This window comes from Typha latifolia, chromosome 5, assembly GCF_019914945.1.
Source record: "Typha latifolia isolate L0001 chromosome 5, TyphaL0001v2, whole genome shotgun sequence".
NCBI lineage: Eukaryota > Viridiplantae > Streptophyta > Magnoliopsida > Poales > Typhaceae > Typha > Typha latifolia.
This window is the reverse complement of record NC_133090.1, coordinates 3,174,488-3,193,416: the sequence shown is the minus strand read 5'-3', so window position 1 is coordinate 3,193,416 and position 18,929 is coordinate 3,174,488. Positions and strand designations below refer to the sequence as shown.

Below are 18,929 nucleotides of genomic sequence, written 5' to 3'. Positions count from 1 at the left end.
CATCAACACAATAATTAATCAGATAGCATGCAATTTAATATCCGGCGTGGGAGTTTTTTTTTTTTTTTTACCAAACTAGATCTCTTTTTAAATTTTTTTTTACGGAAATAGAGTCTAATTCGTCGTAGCTCTAACAAAAATGCTAATTAGTTTAGTGTTTTTATCGCTAGGCAAATTTTATTTTTTAGCTGAAAGATTAAGTTAAAGTGATTTATATACACAAAACGTTGATCAGTTTAGCATTTTAAAATCAGACAAAATTACTGAACTAATTAGCATTTTTTGCTTAAAGATAAAACATTAATTAATTCAATATTTTTATTATAATTATAGTAAATTAGATCTCATTTAGTAATAAATTTAATAAGTAATTTATTTTAATAAAAATAAATTGGAATATGACTAATTTAGTCAAAAACTCGGAGCATTAGCATGTGATATCAATTTTAAATATCACTATATATATATATATATATATATATATAATCACACCTTGATGGAGAGGTAGCTACCTCACGTGTGCTTCAGATGCTTGCTTTTTGTGGTGCTAAAATTTCATCACATTTTAAATATTACATATATATTCTATTATATTCATTAGATACAAAAGTGCAATTATTATTTATTCTATTATATTTATTAGAGGAGCCGAATGTTAATAAGAGCAAATGTAAATTATAAAGTTTGTTGAGAGAAAAGAGAGTAAAAAGAAAGAAAGGATGCATGTTATAAGCAAGCACTCCATTCTATGTCATCCTGTGACTGCATGCCTTTCTCTCCCCCTCCCCTATATTTCAGAGACAACATTATATGCCTTTGATCAGTTCAACTCTTTATTGTCAGTTTCTCTCTATCTTTCTTTCTCTTATCCTCTTACCACATCTACTATACTCAAAAAAGAGAGTCAGAAAGATATAGGAGATGGCTGTTGGAAAGGATAAACGATAAAAGTTATTCCCTAATTTTATTCACTTCTTTATCCTGATGCACAGTTTTAAGATTTCATTTCTAATCTGAGACCACTTTATTTATATATCTTGCTCTTCAAATCTAAAACAAAATACACTTTCAACCTTTTTATCTTTTTTTTAATCTAAGATTACAAGTCTCAAATCTCAGTTATTATCTAATTATCGCAATGCACTTCCATTTAAATATATAATTATAGAATAAAAGATATAGTATTATAGAATAATTATCTAAGATTACAAGTCTCAAAACTAGGGATTTTTGTAATTTAATTTTTTTGATTTAGCATCGGAAACTATAGTCGATGCATATTTTATTAGACTAAAGTTGTGACCTACCACATGATATGTTACATAAATAGGTAAATATAGAAGCTCGAGACCAAATTACTATTATTTCTTTCTCCTCTCCTCTCCTCGCTTATGTTAAGTTTTTCACCCTAACATTCAGTGTTCTATTTTTCGCAAGTACATTATGATTTATTCATTGTGTTCAAGAGTTTACTCTCATTAAAATTTATTATTATAAATATAAAAATTAAATATAATTAAGTTGCCGAACCCTAGGCATAACTATAAGGTAATTTAAAATTAAACAGAGTTATAGTATTATTATTATTATTATTATTAGTTTACCAAATTTACCCTTTGTGGGTTGAAAACATGAAAGTACATCCTTCATTTCCCCTGGTCTGCCTCTTTCCTCCACCCCACCTTACAAATCCCCTCCTCTACACTCACTCCCCCACCCAACCCTCTCTCTTTCTTACCTCACTATTCCCTCATCTCTCTCTCTCTCTTCGATCTCTTCCCTTCGAGTACTCCCTTCTGGGAGAAGAATCTTGTAGTGGTGTTCGAGATGGGTAAGTTCTTGAAGAAGGGGAAGGTAACTGGGGAAGTGGGAGTCATGGAGGTAAGCCAACAGGCCTCGCTCGGGGTCCGAACCAGGGCCAAAACCCTAGCTCTGCAGCGTCTCCAGAAAGCCGTCGCCGTCGACGTCTCCGCCTTCTCCTACCTCGAGCTCCGCAGCCGCCGCCTCGAGAAGCGCTTCTCCGCGCCGGCTAAGGTCCGGCGGGAGACGCCGAGGGGTAAGGCGAGCGTTAACCCTAGTTTAGGTTCGAGTCCCGAGGCGGAGAGCGAACTACGGAAGGTGAAGGAAGAGGGTAGGAGTTTGGGTTCGGCGGGGTCGATGCCGATGGAGGGATGCAGCTCGAGGAAGGAGGGGAAGGGGGCGGAGGAGACGGTTGTGGAGGCTTCGCCTAAGGTTGGTGGTGGGGACGAGGTGTCGTTTGGGGATAATGCAGTGGAGCTCGAAGGTGGAAGGTGAGTTTAGTCCTTTTTATTTGTTGAAATTAGGTTAATTCCTGTGATCCGTCTAAGTCTTGTTCCTGGCTTAATGTTGAAAAAAAAAAAAAAATTCTTCGTCTTTTTGGTTGTTTTAGCTGGATTTTATGGCTCTATTTTGATCGCTCGAAAAGGTCTTGGTGCTACTTCTCTCTTTGATGCTTAAGCTGAAGATTTAGGGTTTAGAATGCAAAATTTTTTGTCTTCGAGATCCCCGCTTTTGCAAAAGTTGTGATCTTTGTTGTGGATTAATTTCTGTATTCTTGATTTGCCTTTAATCTATTTCCCCTTTTCGTTTCGTAGGCTCTAAAAGGGATTTTGTGGGTTTTTTTAATGATTGTTTTAAACTTTCTCGCGTTATTTTGGGATCTCCATATCTTTTTTCAGGTTTTCTCGGGTATGTCCGCTTCCCTTTATGCATGCTTTGGGCTGTGCTAGATCACTGCTCTATGTTTAATTTATAGTATATTTCTATGTTGATGTGCTAAAGTAGGCCTCTTCTTTTTTGTGGTTGAGGATAGGAAAGGGGGTTCTTTTTGGATAATTCTATTTATCCCTCCCACTCTTTATTTGTTTCTCCTTATATCTTGTTTAGATACAGTGAGTTTAACTTTAACACACACACACACTCTCTCTTTCTCTGGATATATACATTGCCCATTATTCTTTGCCCTCTTATGTAGTCTTTATAACTTTCCTCTGTGTTTCCATTTTTTGCTTCTTTCACTGCCATTTGATTCTTCTAGCTGACTTCTCCATCATGGGTACCACACATGTTTCTTTTGTGTTGCAGTTGTCACCTTCGGAAATAAATTTACTAGTTAAGAGAAAAGATGCAATATGATATGAGAATTCTGCTCTGTTTCTGTAAATGGTAGCTGAGGGGGCCTGGCTTTGATGGCCATTTATGCCTGCAACTACTGGGTTTGCCATGTCTGTGACTACATGAACAGGATTGCCCCTTCTTTCCATCTTCATGTTAGAGGTCAAAGTAGTTTAATGAAATTCTGCACAAAGGACTCACTTTATGGGCTGGTAAGGCTTACCTCCTTGTGCTGAAGGGCCAATGGATTTGAGCTACGAAACATGTAAAGCTGCAGGTTCATTGTCTCCCCAGACTTAGCATTGGCTGGAGACTCGTGCACTGGAATCTTCTAACTAATAGATATCACATGGTTTAATGCTTAAACATGATCATCTCTGATATATACCAAATTTTTATTCTTTGTCCTATATAAGTTCACCGACATCATTATCTGGATTAGGGATGATCATGTGGATTTGGATAATGAACTAACTAGAAAGGCATATCTCTAATGACACAATTTGTGTGGGACCTGTAGATATCATGTTTTTCTATAAGAAGTCAGAGAAGAAGTATTACAAGATGATGAATCTACATTAAAGATGTCTCACTGACCATTAGATCTATTTCAGAGTACTTGCACTCTATTTCGCTGTAGTCGTGACGGTAGTTGTTGTGTCTTTAGCTCAACTATTGATTTTGATCATGGACTCATGATGCTGACATTCTTCCTTTTTCGTAGTGGAAGGCATCGGTAGATGATCATGTACAAGCAAGGTGCCGCTGAACTTTTAGGTGGATTTTTGACACAGATTTCTGATTGTGATACTAACGATGTCAAGGGTGATGTAACACGTTTACAATAAACTTACTTTAAGAGAGCCTGCTATAGCTTGCAGGTCCTACTCTGATTGTCGGATATGGATAATGGTCAACTTTGTCGACTGCTTCTTAAATTGCATATTAGATTGGGTAGTCATTAACTCATTATGATATCCTTCCTCACAAGCAATATATGCAGCTACTCTGCGAAGTACTTTGTTTAGTTTCATGACTGACATTCTTCAAATTGTGTTGAGAGACATCTCAAAAAAGTTTGTACAAGTTTTTTCTGATAAAGTTAGTAAGAATATATTCAGGAAGTTTAATGTTCTGATACATTGTGCAGAAACACAAGAGAAAACACTCCATGTAGTTTGACAAGGGATCCAGAAACTATAGAGGTTCCTGGTTCTTCAACGAGACGTACAAAGTCTATCACCACCAATAGGAGGCGGTCAACCAGATTAACCCAAAGAACTCCCTCTACACAAGATATTGAAGACCTCTTCGCAAAGCCTGAGAAACAGCAACAAAACGATTTCAAAGAGAAGTATATATTCATTTTTCCTCTCTCTTCCTTATTGCATAATTACCTCGGAGGGCAATATCAAACTAGCCGATGAAGGGGTTATTGCTGAAGCCTGCTCATCATATTAGACAGTTTGCCATATTTTGTAGGATATAGTTTTCTAGGGTAATCAACAAGCTTTTAGTGTCTAGGTTTTTACCTGGACGAGCTAGCAAGGATTATTAATCAAGTTATGCTTCTTTTATTTACATTACGACTTTTTAATTTTTCCTTCTTGATATGCCAGGTACAACTTTGATCCTGTGAATGAACAACCTCTTCCTGGCCGCTATGAATGGGTGAAATTGGAGTCCTAGAGCCAGGGGTGCTCTTGTTAATTATGCTTGTGCATGCTTTTCATTGGATAGCGCGGCGTGGTGGTTCTTTTGCCACCCCTCTCTTTCTGCAAGTTGGCGAACAAAAAGCCAAATCTAGTGTTAATGCCTAATCCTCTCTGTTACATCTGGAACTGATTGGTTGACCTACAACTTAGAAACCATTAGTCCAAAGCCTGTCTAACATAATCTTCCCTTCCCTTCCCTTCCCTGCCCTGTCTGATCCGATAGGGATCAATCGAGTCCTTAGTTTCTCTTTGAACTGGCATGTATGTATGTGACTTCATTTGGGTTGTTGGGGGTACATAGTGGGGCTTACCTTATTTTGTATCTTGTGTATACAGGTGCCGAGGACAGTCAATCTCTTCTTTTGAATAAAGATGACCCTTTGTTTCCTGTCTTCTATCCCAGCAGGCATTCTCACATTTGTCAGGTTGAACCTACTGTCCTACTTGCTATACTGCTTTTGATGATGTTCCTCAAAACTCTGGTGGATGTGATTGTTGACTTGGCTATTTGCACTGTGTTATATATTTGTCCTAATGGATAAGTGGAAACTTAATTATGTTCAAATTAAATATGTGCCACTGAGATTCAAATTCTAACGGGTCCATCCTCTTTCATCGGGAAGAAGGATGAACGCAGACAAGCTCATAGTAACTAGCTTCCTCAATTGCAACTGTAAGATCAATCACAAAGGGTCTCACCAAACACAGTTTGGCTAGTGATGTGATGGGCCACCTAATCTTAGATTGCCAGTTGACTTTTTAACTATTGGGAGGTCAATTTTTGACAACTTTGCATTGGCTTACAGAGCCCCTCTCATCTTTTGGATAGCCAACTTCTCTCCCTCAAAAAAAAATAAACAAAGTTTGACCCTTCAAACGTCAACCGTTTGAGCATCATCCCATCAGCTTTTCTTAATTGCTGTGCTATTCGTAGCTTGGTTCTTCAATTTAATATTATTTTAATATAAAATTTAAGAATATTAACACTTACTATTTACATATCCAAGTTTTCTCTTTCCTAATCATTTGCCGCCTCATCTATTTTTGCCGCATCATCATCTACCTCAGTTCTCTCTCCCTCTCACCCCTTCTCCTTCCCTCCCTTACTCTATTCTATCCCATTCAATCAAAACCATCACTTCTGTGATCTGATTCTCTCTCACCCCATCCACATCTTCTCCCACTCCTCGCCACCCACCGACCAATTCCTCCTCTTCCCTTTCCCCTCTAAAATCACACCTAATAATCCCCTTCTCCCTAAACTCAAGCTAATTACTGTCATCACCATGTCTTTATGGAGAGCGACGGCATAATTGAAGCGGCGGAGGAATGGCGACACCGGCCGACGGTATGATCAGATGCGACGGAGGAGGAAGGTGGTGGTGGTGGTGGTAGTGGAATGAGAAAGGGAAGGAGGGGAGGCAGGTAGGTATGGTTTTGGAATAGGAAAAGAAGGGGAGGAAGAGAGTTTACTGAGACAGAAAAGGGGACTGAGGAGAGGGGAGAAAAAGGAGAAAAGAGATGGGGAGAGGTGGAGAGAAGAGAGATGATGTGGCCTAAATGAATGAGGTGGCAAATGACAACGAGAAAAAACATAGATTTGCAAATAATTTGGAAGTGCTACTAATTTTAAAAATTCTATAATATTAAATCTACAGAAGAGTCCCCTTTGTATATTCACAGATAGCATGTTCTGTAATATAAGGTACTAATACGCAATGGAGTCCAATTGACCCGCAATGACAACCAAATTTTCCTGAAAGCACCCAAAAGCATTTTGAGCTTATCATGATCATGCATGAACGCACATATCAGGAGAAAGGAACCCACAAAATAAATAAATAAAAAGTAATAACCTCAGTACTGTTTGAATCAAAGAGCTATAGCTGAATTGAGAATTATATAGTGTGAACTTCTCTGCTATACAATATGCACATATGTTTAAAATGAGTGATTCAATCTAACCCAGTTGAAGCATGTTACATGAACTATAGGAATCTCTCCCAGTCTTATTTGTACATGCATACCCCTTATTGAGGGTACACAATTGCTCATCCATGCCAAAAGTGTTTGGAGTATAAACCATAGTGATATGGAAATGTATTATCCTTGTTTTGATTAGCTGGGAATCGGTCATAAGTTTGTTTGGTTAAAGATGGCAGAGATGATAGCTGCACACCTGAACGTGTAACCTCAAAGAATGGCAGATAAAGCAAATGAGTCTTTCTTAATCACGAGGTATATACACAAACGAAGGCTTTCCACATCCCTTGCCTTAGTTATTACCTTGTACTGTTGGTATGATTCTTCAGTTAGTCGAATGGGAACTTCCAGTCTTTTATGAAGAGCCAGCAAGAAAAAAGATTGGTTACAACAAAATCATCTGCAGCCAAACAATTTTAAAGCAGCTAGTGATAAAATGTGCATAAATCCCACAAAATATTAAGGAAAAGAAAATATGAGATAGATGTAACAAGAAAAAGTATCTTACTTTACAAGTATTGTAAGAGGAGATCAGCAGAAGAGTTCTTCAGTCTGCAGCTCTGTCCAAGGTGAACATCACCAAATGCGTACCTGGATTGGCATTAACATTGAAACTCTTTTTCTTCATGTGAAGAGGAAGCAGAAAAGGAAACAACGGCAAGGTATAAAACCTATATTCACAGTGTTCCGGCCAGGCACACCGAGCTTTTCCATAATCCCAATAGCAATCCACATTTCTCAAAGGACCACGCCGTGCTGTTTACAAGCCTCTGTTATTGACTTAGGAACACAAATCACAAAGTGCATGCATCTTCTAACAAAAAGAAGTACAATCGAAGTACCTTTTGTCACAAATTTTGATTTTGCATCAGGATGTATATCATGCCACATTTGAAGCCACAATTCACGCATCAGAACAGGGGACCTTACAATGTTTCGGTGGTTTCCTAATGAAGGAAATGCCAGTTTTAGCACACAACTCATATGTAGTGCAGGAACACAATTAAACCAAAATTGTACAATTATAGAATCAGAGTAATTTCAAAACCAAGTTCTGTGCAACAATTGAACCAAAGTAACAACGGTAGCATCATAGTAACTTCAAAAACAAGTTCTGCACAACATTTACACAAACTTTTGATCAGAAAATGTTTAATAGTCCACAGGGTAGTATAGGTTAAACCTAACTCAGATACTTTTTTACTCTAGGGAGCCGATGTGCAATCAAATATTTTCAATTGCTGTGATTTTTTTCTAGATATTTAACTTTATTTTTTTTTATCATTGTTAATAAAATTGCTATTATCTAAACTAGGTGAACAGGTGCTGAATACAATACATGTGTACTGCATTTTGACACTGACTTTATGGTTCAGCTGAAATCAGGTATCACATGAGAGGCTAGATGAAAAGGTGACCACTTGATGCTTCTTGTAGGAAATAAATTTACAAGATGGCATAAGATGATAGGATGAAATTTCGTGCCCGCCAAGAAGTGATCAAAGATTTTTGTCACTGTGATTTTTCTTCCTAGACAACTGTGTAATTTTCCTGATGCACGAGTTTTCACAAACACCATCTTGATTTTTATGGTTAAAAGCCCAGAGCCAAAATTAGTTAGTGGCAGAAAATGCTACTCCTTTGAGGTTTCTCTACAAGAAACCCACTGATGCAAACACTAGAACTTAGTATTTCAACTGACTGCTTGTAGAAACAATACACCAACTGGTGCTTTTTTATATCCACATTATCTGAATGGACTTCCAGTAAGTTATTTTTTGTCACAACATTTCCGCACTAGCCCAATTTCACCATTTCTGCTCAAACCATATACCTAGAATACAGGGATCTGAGACTGAAAATGCCTGCCAAAAGGCCATCAAAGATTGAGTTTATGAGAGAAAGAGGCAATCTACAGCATGGCGGTAAAATAAGAGAATATACTTTATATAATGGAGGACGACCAAAGGTTTGGTAAATACTGCACCTTTATCAAGTTCCCAAACTGCTGTCCTCCTCCCTGGAATACTTTCAGAATCTTCATAGTAAGTAATGTATTTAACACGGGGAGCCCTTGTCATGTTAGGAAGTATATCTGTGTCTTGGTGGTGTTCAACATTCAAGTTTATTTGTACATCAGATCCATCATGCTCAGACTGCACTACCAAACAAAAGATAAAGCCATAGCTTTGCATGCAGAAAAACCTGCTACTCTAGCAGAAAACTTCAAAAAAAGAAAAAAGATAAAAGCAGTCTCATACAGCCAATACATCACATAATTTCAAGGTTTAAATTAGAACTCTAGGAAGACTTCACTTATATGTCAGAGAACCAAGGAATAAAAGTAGGAGAGTAGTAATCTGGTGTGCATATGCAGGAAAGACAATATATGACCTTGAGAAACGAAAATCCCAAAGTGAATAGCTTAAAATAGTATGATTACTAAGATTTGAAACTTTTGAATTATCTTTGCATTCCACAAAGCTAGATCTGTATTTTAGATCTTATGTTTTTAAGGGCATCTCTAGTTGTCTCAACCCTACTTCACAACTTTTGGCAGAAACAGAAGGTCGGTAATCAGAAATTTCAGTTTAAGACAACAAAGCCAAGAAAGGCCATAGAAAATGATACCTGCGGAGCCCTTGTTATGTTTACTTTAGGTCCAAGCCAGGTCTTGCACCATGAAAGAGAATTGTACGCTACCTGTTACATACGAGCGTACTGATGGATGAGGATGTCAAGCACATTATAGTTATATCTTTAAAATAAAATTGAAGAACAGAAGCATCTGCACTTCAAGAAAGAAAGGTCATATCTCGTACATACGGTTCCATCCCCGCTTGAAGCTCCAGGATTTCCAGTAACAGAATTCCCAGATCTGGCAAGAAGATGTTCAGGTAATCATTCCAAGATTAGAAAGAAACAAAGGACATCAATTCATTAGTGTAGACATAGTAATGATGCATATTCTTATATAACTTAAAGCCTTAAATTTGAATATATAAACTACTACGATATAACTAACAAAAGCAACATAAACGTAGCAAATGCATGATTGTAGTATTATTTCTGATGGGTGTTGTCCATCAATTCAAAGTGACCAGATAATGAGGAGAGACACAGTCAGAAACAACATGGCAAAAATGTACTGTGCTGCAGAGAGATACATATCGTATGCTTAATTCAAGCTTCTTTTTTTTCCAATACAAGATGCTCAAGTCCATATCCCTCCCCAATATTTTGACTACTACTAGTGATGATGGGTGTGTAACATGTATTATGATTTTGATAGTTGTGGTGATGATAATATTGGTGGAGGAAAAAGATGATTAAGGCTAGTTTGGGACCTCGAGGTGACAAAAAAGAAACAAAGATTTATTGGTCCAGTTTGGCCAAGGTCTTCATCAAGAACAACATGAAGGCATAAAATCTGCCGGTAAAGATTGACATCAGCCTTTTGTGGAAATGATGTCCAGAAAATAAGGATTTATCAAGGCAAAATAAAAGGATAGATCAATTTAAAATTCAAAGCTCAATGTAAGGAAACTTTGAGATTGGTGAAGGTTCCTTTCTATTAGTTACTTGCTGAGAATGGGATTGCCTAATCCTATCATTACAGTACAGAAGGCTCACAAACTGAGTTTCTTAAGCACATGAAAATCACAATATGTCAAACTCTTCCACAAGTAAACTTGTATCCTTATTGTCTTTACATATATGAAGATCTAGAATTCTAGACAATAACTTTAAGATGTTCAAGCAATACTGAATAGCAATTTTTCACTATTCTCAGGAAAAAAAGAAAAGAAAGTGGCATAGCAAAGAAAAAAAGTAGACACAATAATGTTACATTGATCCCCAGAGATACAAGTTTCAATTAATCTTTGAAAAAGACTTGCCACCTATAAGTATGTGTCAGGGTTGGAGATCCCATGAACACAGAATACAACACATACATTCTATTATTTATATTGAACTTATTGTCGTCAATTCGTCACACAAATATAAGCAAAACTACCACGATACCTACCTTGAGAGTAAGGTTCCTTCAGATTCATAAATTACATCAGTTATAATCCAGTTATCAGGAAATGGCTTGCCACTAGGTGCGAAATAGTAGCCAACCTGTTTCATGAAATATGTAGGATTACTCATTAGAACAAACTGTTGAGTACATCAAGAACATTTCAGAAGCAATATTGCTGGAAGAAAGTAAATCTCTGTCAGAACAGATCAATTTAATCATAAAATTTGGCAACTATAAGTAGGAGCAATTGTTCGCCTTTCTCATACAATTGCCATGTTCCATTCAACAGCTTGGCTGCTGTCATGTTATTTATTATCAAAATGGTTGACAGCAAACCATGACAATACTACTCCTGCATGCAAATTTTGAGTCCATTTGTCTCACATTATAAGTATCATATTGTGATAACTGCTAGAAAATTCTAAATGAGTATGGAAGCAAAGAAATGATCTAATTTACTGTATTTTCTCATGTAAGAAACTATTTCAGATTTTTAAGGCACTATAGTGTTATTAACTCAAGAAAGGATGTCCAAGTAAACGAACCCAACAATGTGGATTATGGGAAGGAAAGACATAAGCAGCCTTGCCCTCATTACTGAGGAGGTTGCCTATATTGTCTACATTTGATGTTTTATAACAGCTGAAGAAAAACAAATAGTCAGTGTCAGTGAGACTTGAAAAATACAAATATGTTGCTCATGCACATGAAGTTTGGATGTTACAATAGCAATCACAAAAATTATGTAGCAATATCATGAGGGCATGAACAGAAAAAGTGCACTCAATTCACCACATTAATAGATTCAGGAATTAAGAAAGAGTTGATGTATGTATGAGTTTCAAATGCATTAGAATAGTGAAACGACCATTTGCACAGATGACCAGCCAACATTAGTTTGGAATAGATCAGTTACGAAAATAATTAACGATGTAATAATTATGGACCAAATCTAGGGACCGTGAAAAGTTAGCATAATATTTTGCTCATGATGACTATGAATTTAAGAAACGACCTCAGTCTTTGAGTCAATCCCATATATACAGAATATGTTCTTCAGTGGAGGTCTATCCCAAGCAGTAAGAGGATTCAATACTGGATCACCTTGATAGTACCTGAGGATCGTGCAATTAATATAAAACAACATGCTCTATGTGGTACAGGATGCACATAAGATTATTGATGCGTGTTTTACAGTCGTAGACTCACTTCTCAAGAATATATTTAAGCCTTTTGCTGTCTGGGTCATAGTCTTCTATTGCTTTGAAGAAAGTACCATCTGAAACTTCTCTAGCAGAAAAGGACAACAGAATAGGCCTTCCGCATTCAATGCCAGAGGATATATTCTGAGTTATTTCAGATATTGTGGGATAGGCATCAAAACCTGCAAGAACAAGACACTAAAGAGCCCTAACACAACTCATGATATTACTTTTACAAGGAAAAAGAGGACTTCAGAATAGACCTCTAACAGTAGGAACCTCAATGCTTATGATATCAGTGGGCCATCCAGAGTAATTTGAATGAAATTCCCTTTGATCACAATGGAGGGTATGCTGCTGACTTCCCCTTCCCTCAAAAAAGTGTTTCCAGTAGGCATTATCTGCTTTGCAGTATTTTGAGAATGGCATTAACCATAAAGAAGACCCAAACGAATTATACATCAATCTGGCTGTTCCCTGAAAGCAAATACAGCTTCAAGCAAGTAAGTACAGCATTATATTACAACTAATGCATCTGGATAGAATGGTCAAAAGTCTTTATAGTTTTCAATTTCCAAGAAGGACAGCAGGAAGTGTAACTGAGCTCATTAGTTACATTGCTCAATTGGTAAGACTAAGGAGAAAGTTATCCTTCAGAGAGGTGTAGCAATAGTATGCTCTTTTTGCTTCCAAATATAAAAGTTACATGGCAAGTGGAAAAAGGAAAAAAGAAGAAAAAGAGAGTCGAAGAATTAACATTAACTACTAGAAAATAAGGGGCTGGCAGCTTCTGTAGCAGGCTAGCAGCTGAAATGTCATACAATTTTATCTTCGCAACTCATCAGGCATGGTAAAACAGTAAAAGAAATATTAGAACCGATACTTACAAGAGAATCAGTTTATCTTATAGCATTCACAAATTACAATATACAAGGTCCTCTAGTATTACTTGTTTGGCCTTATCATGATTCAGCAGTTTAGTCTAGTCACTAAGTGGCCATCAGGAGCATTCTTCCCAATACAGAAAATATGGCCAAGAATCAGCAACTAGTCCGAACTAGAACAATAGAGGAGCACATCTGATTAAGAAAAAAAGCAGAAGTAAAACAATATCACTTGACGAATGACATGCTTAATCACTGCCTCTGATGCAGCCTGGAGACTGAGGTTTCATACAGATGGAAATGTGTATGTGGCAATATATGAAAACAAAAGAGATTAGAACATGAGAGAAGGACAATAAAGAACTAGAGTAGGAAAGGAAGAAGAAAGCTTCTGGAATCCACCCTACATTAGTCCAGCTGGTGCATCTGTTGGACTCATAGTACTTCCAGTCTAGTTCTTTGTTAAGTGACAGGGAGTTAAAATTTACATTGTCCAATAGAAATTTTAACTCCCTTCAAAGATGCAACATGAAAGTCCTCAAAAACATTTTGCTGATTACAATGTTCACAAAAGAATTGCATCGAGAAAAAAATCTAGATGGTAATACTAGTAACAAAAGAAGGAAACTTAAGAAAAAAGTGAAAGAATGACCTCAGCAACTGGAAGACCAAATGTAGCTCCAGAAAGGATGGCTCTGATTGATTCAGTAGAGCCAAGAAGTGGGGCAGCTGAAGTTAAAACATCCAGGAAAAAACATAAAATTACCATACTAGACAGCTCCGTATTCATGTAAACAACCTACAAATGATTAGGATGCATATACCGACTGCAAAATAAGCATGTATGTGGTCATCAAGCCATTGGATATAGTGCTTTGGAGCAATTTCAAGTTTCAGCCATTCTAGGAAGTAGCGGAAGACATTGTTCCCCATTGAATGGGCAAACACCAAAGAAGGTCCTCCACGAAGTTTAAGTGCAGTTTCAAAAGTCAACCTATAGCATAATGAACATAGGGATCAACATAGAGCACAAAACTGTTACAATAAGCAAAATAATAAATTTCCCAACAACAAGAGTCAAAATAGATGTATCAGAGTTTTGCAATATTCAGGACATATCCATAAAACCAAAAATGGCCATGCCGACCATGCCCCATGCCAATAAGGAAACGGCCAACTCGCTGGTCGGCACGGATGCATGCCGCAGTGGCATGGCTATGTGCTAACTCGTGCCACCCAACACAGGTCGAATATCAAGTGGCACACAATGTGTGCCCCCCCAAAACCCAATAAGGGTTAGTCAAATAGGTCTCCTTGACAGTCACCCTTTATGATAAAAAAGTCAAAGTGAGAGAAAAAGAAATAGAGGAGAATGACAGGAGATTACAATGGAATTTAAGATTTCTTCTTCAAATCCCATCACAAATAAATTTCTCTTTCATTATCTTAAGTATTGCCTTCATTTACACTTTAAAAATCAATTTGGGGTGTATAAATGATAGCTCTAGCTTACTTTTAATAAATCTATCATTTGTAAAGGACTTTCTACATAAATCTAGCATTTTGGTGCTAGAAATCTATGAAAAATACTCTTTAAATGTAGGAATCAAAGGGAAAATCTGATTTCCCCCAAATCTCAAAATAATCAAAATTAATGTCAAATTTACTCAAATTATATCAAAATTGGTATAGAAACATGTTAGATTAATTTCATATATAAGTAGATTAGAACCCAGATTTTACAATTATTAGCTAAAATTTCAGCATAAATTAAGTCAGATTCGAACCCATTTATAGCTGATCTTTTATTCAAGTTAGAACCATTAAGGAATATAAGGAATGTCTTAAAGCCTTCCCTTCTCTTACCCATAAGAAGAGTGCCAACAGCTAAGGTTTTGCAATGTCACTTCGATGATGGTTCGACAGCCACGATATGGCAATTTGGTAAATGTTTTCTCTCCCTCTCTATATTCCTCTCTACTCGCTGATTTTTGGCAATTTCTTAATGTAGTGTCAGAACGCCACATTGGCATGGGGTGTGTCGCGGTACGTGTTGTGCCGGCTGGCGGTCGACATGTGCCAATAGCAAAGAAATCCTTGATCCCAATGTTGGTTGTTTCCATGAATGTTCAATATGCATATTATGTTATACGAGAATTGCAAAGCCTAAATATATATGAAGAGTATATAAGACGTTACAACGAGCATTACTATCAAAGTATCAAAAGATGAGTTTTCAGGATTATCAACAATATTTGATACACATTCTCGTGGTATTCTTGTACCGTACAAATGATATATTTGATCCTCCTTATCGTTCTACATTTAAGTAGGTTTTGATTTTTAATTATTGAACTATTGCAATTAATAAATGTGCTCAATTATATTATGTGTTGAATCATGTTTTTACTTAACAATTATTATATCTTCAGTAAAATAGGTCATTCACAATATTATCTAAGGATCAAAGACTTTAATGTAGGCTTTAATTAAACTAAAAACATATATAAAAAGTTAAAAACCATAAAAGATATATTAGAGGCATGTCAGCGCATGCCATTAGCATGTTGAGGTGTACCAACAAGGTAGCTGCATAGCAATCCTTGCATAAACACTAACAAAAAAGGTTGATGCCACCGGCATATTGGGAACTTGGGATGTGCCAACAAGATATCTGCATGGCAATATTTGCATAAAATACTAACAAAAAAGGTTTTCCAATAAATACTCCTTCAAAAGATGCTTATTGGTGTGTCAACCTAAGAAAATAAAATGTAAATTGCATCTATTTTCACCCCCCCTAGAATTTCATTGCTTTTGCATCTATATGCATACAAATTCAACAACTTGCAAACATAGTTTTTTCAATAACTCCTATACTAATGGAAAAAGGTTACATTTACTTTAATAACTAGTTGGAGAGGAGCCATATAAGTCTTTTCTTTTTCTTTCTGGATTAACAAAATAAACAGCACAAAAGTATCCACGTAAAACTACCTAAACTAGTTACAACCTCTCTAGCAATAGAGGTTAGAATAAATATATTTGCTCTCCGTAACAGTCTAGGAATGACTGGAGCCTCATGCACTCAAATACCCTTGTAGTTTACTTTGAATCTATAAGAAGTGAGATAGATATGATGGCAGCAAGCCAACAACACAGACTGCAGTTATCTAGCATATTGTAAGAGATAATAAGTAGTGGATAGCCACTTACTAGGATTGCTATTGATAAAACCAAACGGCCATGACTAATCTGTTCTCAAAAATACTTTGTCAGACAAATATAAGTTTAGGAGCTGGACCATTTAGGTAAATAAGTTTGGAGATGGACCATATAGGTAAATAAGTTGATGAGGTCTAGTTTGGTTTCTTGCAAACAATTTGAGTTATACCTAAATAACTCGTGTCTCTTTCTAATAGCTTAATGCTTGGTCTAAGTTATAGCCAATCCAATGGCGTACATCATTTCTAAGCTTCAATTTCAAATAAACCAAATCTCAACTGCAAAATGGCCTTTCTTATTATGTAGTGAGATTACGTGCTTCTCTAAAATTCCCCGTTTCTCAATTTGAAGTGGAGAAGGTGATAGGAAATCCACAGAGCTCTCGCAAAACTACATCCTCTTCCTCGACTCTCTCTTTCCCTTCCTTACCAATGCCATAAATTCCCAACTTTGCCAACACCTCACTTCCATTTTAGCGAGAGAAGGCGATGGGAAACCCTAGAAGGGGATCTCCACACCATGCCGTTGCATGAGCCTGACCTCCACACCACTGCACGAGCCCAACCTTCACGTCGCATACCATTCATCATCCACCGTTAAGAGAGGAGAGAGCTCGAGAGGGAAGGATCGAGAGAGGAGAGGTTTTAGGGCAAGTGAGTTTTTTTTTTTTTAGCTAATGCCAAATCAACCTGCCAAGCACCAAATCGGACGCCAAAGCCCAGTTACACGGTTCAACCGCATAATAAGGGCACTAGTGTGTTTGTCAGGTGGCCGCTAAAACCACTTTTCAATACCATGATGGTAGTTATAATGTCAGCATAGTAACATAAGGAGTCCAGGGATATTTAAAAGAATACTGATAAAGTATGAAGACTTAAAGATGTTAGAACTGCTGCAAGAAGAAAATATAACCATCGCAAGAACATTGATTAGTACTTAGAAATTGCTTAATATGAAAGCAACAAGGACTGAGAATGACGCACTTTAGTTTGTGAAAATAAAGGTCTCTCTCCTCAAGCATTGATGCAGATAGCCTCCAATCATATGGAACAGCAATAATTGCGTTAGCTTCAATACCAAATTCAACGCACCATTTGAGCCATTCTTTCCATACTGAAGAAAGAGGACCTAGCAAATATTGGTCAAACAGAATAAATCAGTTTAGAAGTCTGAAAATCTGGCACGGTGCATACCAGGTATGTCTTGTAGCAACTAGCAAGTATTTGTAACATGGCACATAGACTATGCCTATATATCAAGTTATCAACTGAATCTCTTGCCATACATACTAAACAGTTCTCCGCTGACCAATACTATAACATTAAGGTGATTACTTGAAGTGCAATAAACAGTGGCTCAGGCATCTATACAGATGACTTAAAAGGACAGTGAATAATTCCATAAGTCCATATATCAAAGAATACATAAAATGCAGGTACTTCTATTCGACTATTCCAGAGATACATCAAATGGGTGCCTGTGCACCTCCACATGTTTGTTTGTTGTCCGAAGGTACTTATGCATGCACAATATATGGATATAATTTTGTTCCAGTTGCAGATGTCAAATATGCATAAACAAATGGTATATTAGTGAAAGCTACTTTAACAAGACGATACCTGTGGCAAGCACCTAGGATGCCTTGTTCAGGGTAACAGGTATCACCTTACTAAATTAAACCTTCAGTTTCCAACACATTACTCATCATGCAATTTAATATACATGTTTCTCACATAGCCAAAAGACTGAAGAAATCGAGTATACAGAAGACTAGTATCTTCGTATGCAAAGAGACAATGTGATCGGACTTTGAGCAAAGCTAAAAGTTATCAGAAAAAATACCTGTTATATAACCAGGATCTAGTTCCGTTATAGCCGAAAGACCACTCTCAGGCCTCGACTTGCACTCGGGATGGTCCGTCTGATTGTAAGGGTCCAACATCATGCATTTAAGCCAACAGTTTACCGCAGAAAAAAGCTGCAAAAGACAAATTTAGAAAATAAAAAACATATTTAAACCCTATAGGACACCAGAACCATAATTTAAGTGTATAATTAACACATAACATCAATAGCGAATACTTTTCGTCCAGAATATAATCCTTTTAACTCCCATCGTAGTACATTACAAAGACAAAAGATCGACACTAAGAGGACAGAAACCGATGCCTAAAAACTTGGATTAAATCAAACGCGTTCATCAAGACGTCAATATCAGCAAGAGGTTTGGGGGGTATACCTTGGTGGTATCGAGCCAGACGGAATCGAGAGGGTTGAAGTCGAAAGGGGAGTAAGGGCAGTCGAGCACCGACCACGCCCTCAGCTGCGTCGACGCGAAACCCGGTATGATGATCCCCGACAACTTCGACGAGTAGAGCTCCCCGCCACTCCCCGACGACGACGCCGATCCCTCCGCCGCTCCAAGGAGGAAGACGAGGAGAAGGACCGACGCAACGCTGTGCGAGTGAGGAGACCGCGCCATGAACCCACTGGCTTCTCCTCCTCGCGCCATCGGTATCGATCTCTTCTCTCTCTTGTCGTCTCACTCTAGACTAAATAGGGAGCGGAGAATGAGAGATATGGGCGAGGGGGCGTTTGATTAGGGGAAGCGGGAGGTAAGTTCTCAGGGAGATCTCGACCGCGGAAAGGGGATCGGGCGGATAGGAATCGATCGGGACTTTTTGCGGAGACTAGGGGCTCCATAGACCTTGGACCACAGACAGTGAGCGAGTTAGCAATCTAGAAGAGTTGAAGTAAT

The 18,929-nt window shown here is 37.5% G+C and overlaps 2 protein-coding genes across 5 annotated transcripts; one reads left to right on the top strand and one right to left on the bottom strand.

The window, feature by feature from the left end:
• Positions 1-1,658: 1,658 nt before the first annotated feature.
• Positions 1,659-5,238, top strand: LOC140788708 (cyclin-dependent kinase inhibitor 5-like). The gene is made up of 3 exons (XM_073138105.1): positions 1,659-2,291; positions 4,286-4,489; positions 4,755-5,238. The coding sequence occupies exons 1-3, from the start codon at positions 1,828-1,830 to the stop codon at positions 4,822-4,824; spliced, it is 738 nt and encodes a 245-aa protein (XP_072994206.1). The 5' UTR covers positions 1,659-1,827; the 3' UTR covers positions 4,825-5,238.
• A 1,478-nt stretch (positions 5,239-6,716) lies between these two features.
• LOC140788707 (phospholipid--sterol O-acyltransferase) lies at positions 6,717-18,741 on the bottom strand. Of its 4 annotated transcripts, none has more exons than XR_012109078.1 (17): positions 18,411-18,741; positions 18,014-18,149; positions 17,155-17,299; positions 13,771-13,940; positions 13,599-13,675; positions 12,326-12,539; positions 12,070-12,244; positions 11,876-11,975; positions 10,864-10,958; positions 9,660-9,711; positions 9,465-9,536; positions 8,821-8,989; positions 7,676-7,780; positions 7,505-7,589; positions 7,342-7,424; positions 7,137-7,185; positions 6,717-7,029 (listed from the first exon to the last, which is right to left on the bottom strand). XR_012109078.1 is itself a non-coding variant. In XM_073138104.1 (16 exons), exons 1-15 carry the CDS (start codon positions 18,681-18,683, stop codon positions 7,343-7,345), a joined length of 1,950 nt encoding a protein of 649 aa, XP_072994205.1. In that variant the 5' UTR covers positions 18,684-18,741; the 3' UTR covers positions 6,717-7,185; position 7,342. The 4 variants fall into 4 exon arrangements, 2 of the variants coding, with proteins under 2 accessions (XP_072994205.1, XP_072994204.1); XR_012109077.1 differs by having other exon boundaries at positions 6,789-7,029; positions 7,137-7,233; positions 18,411-18,740; XM_073138104.1 differs by having other exon boundaries at positions 6,717-7,185.
• Positions 18,742-18,929: the final 188 nt, after the last annotated feature.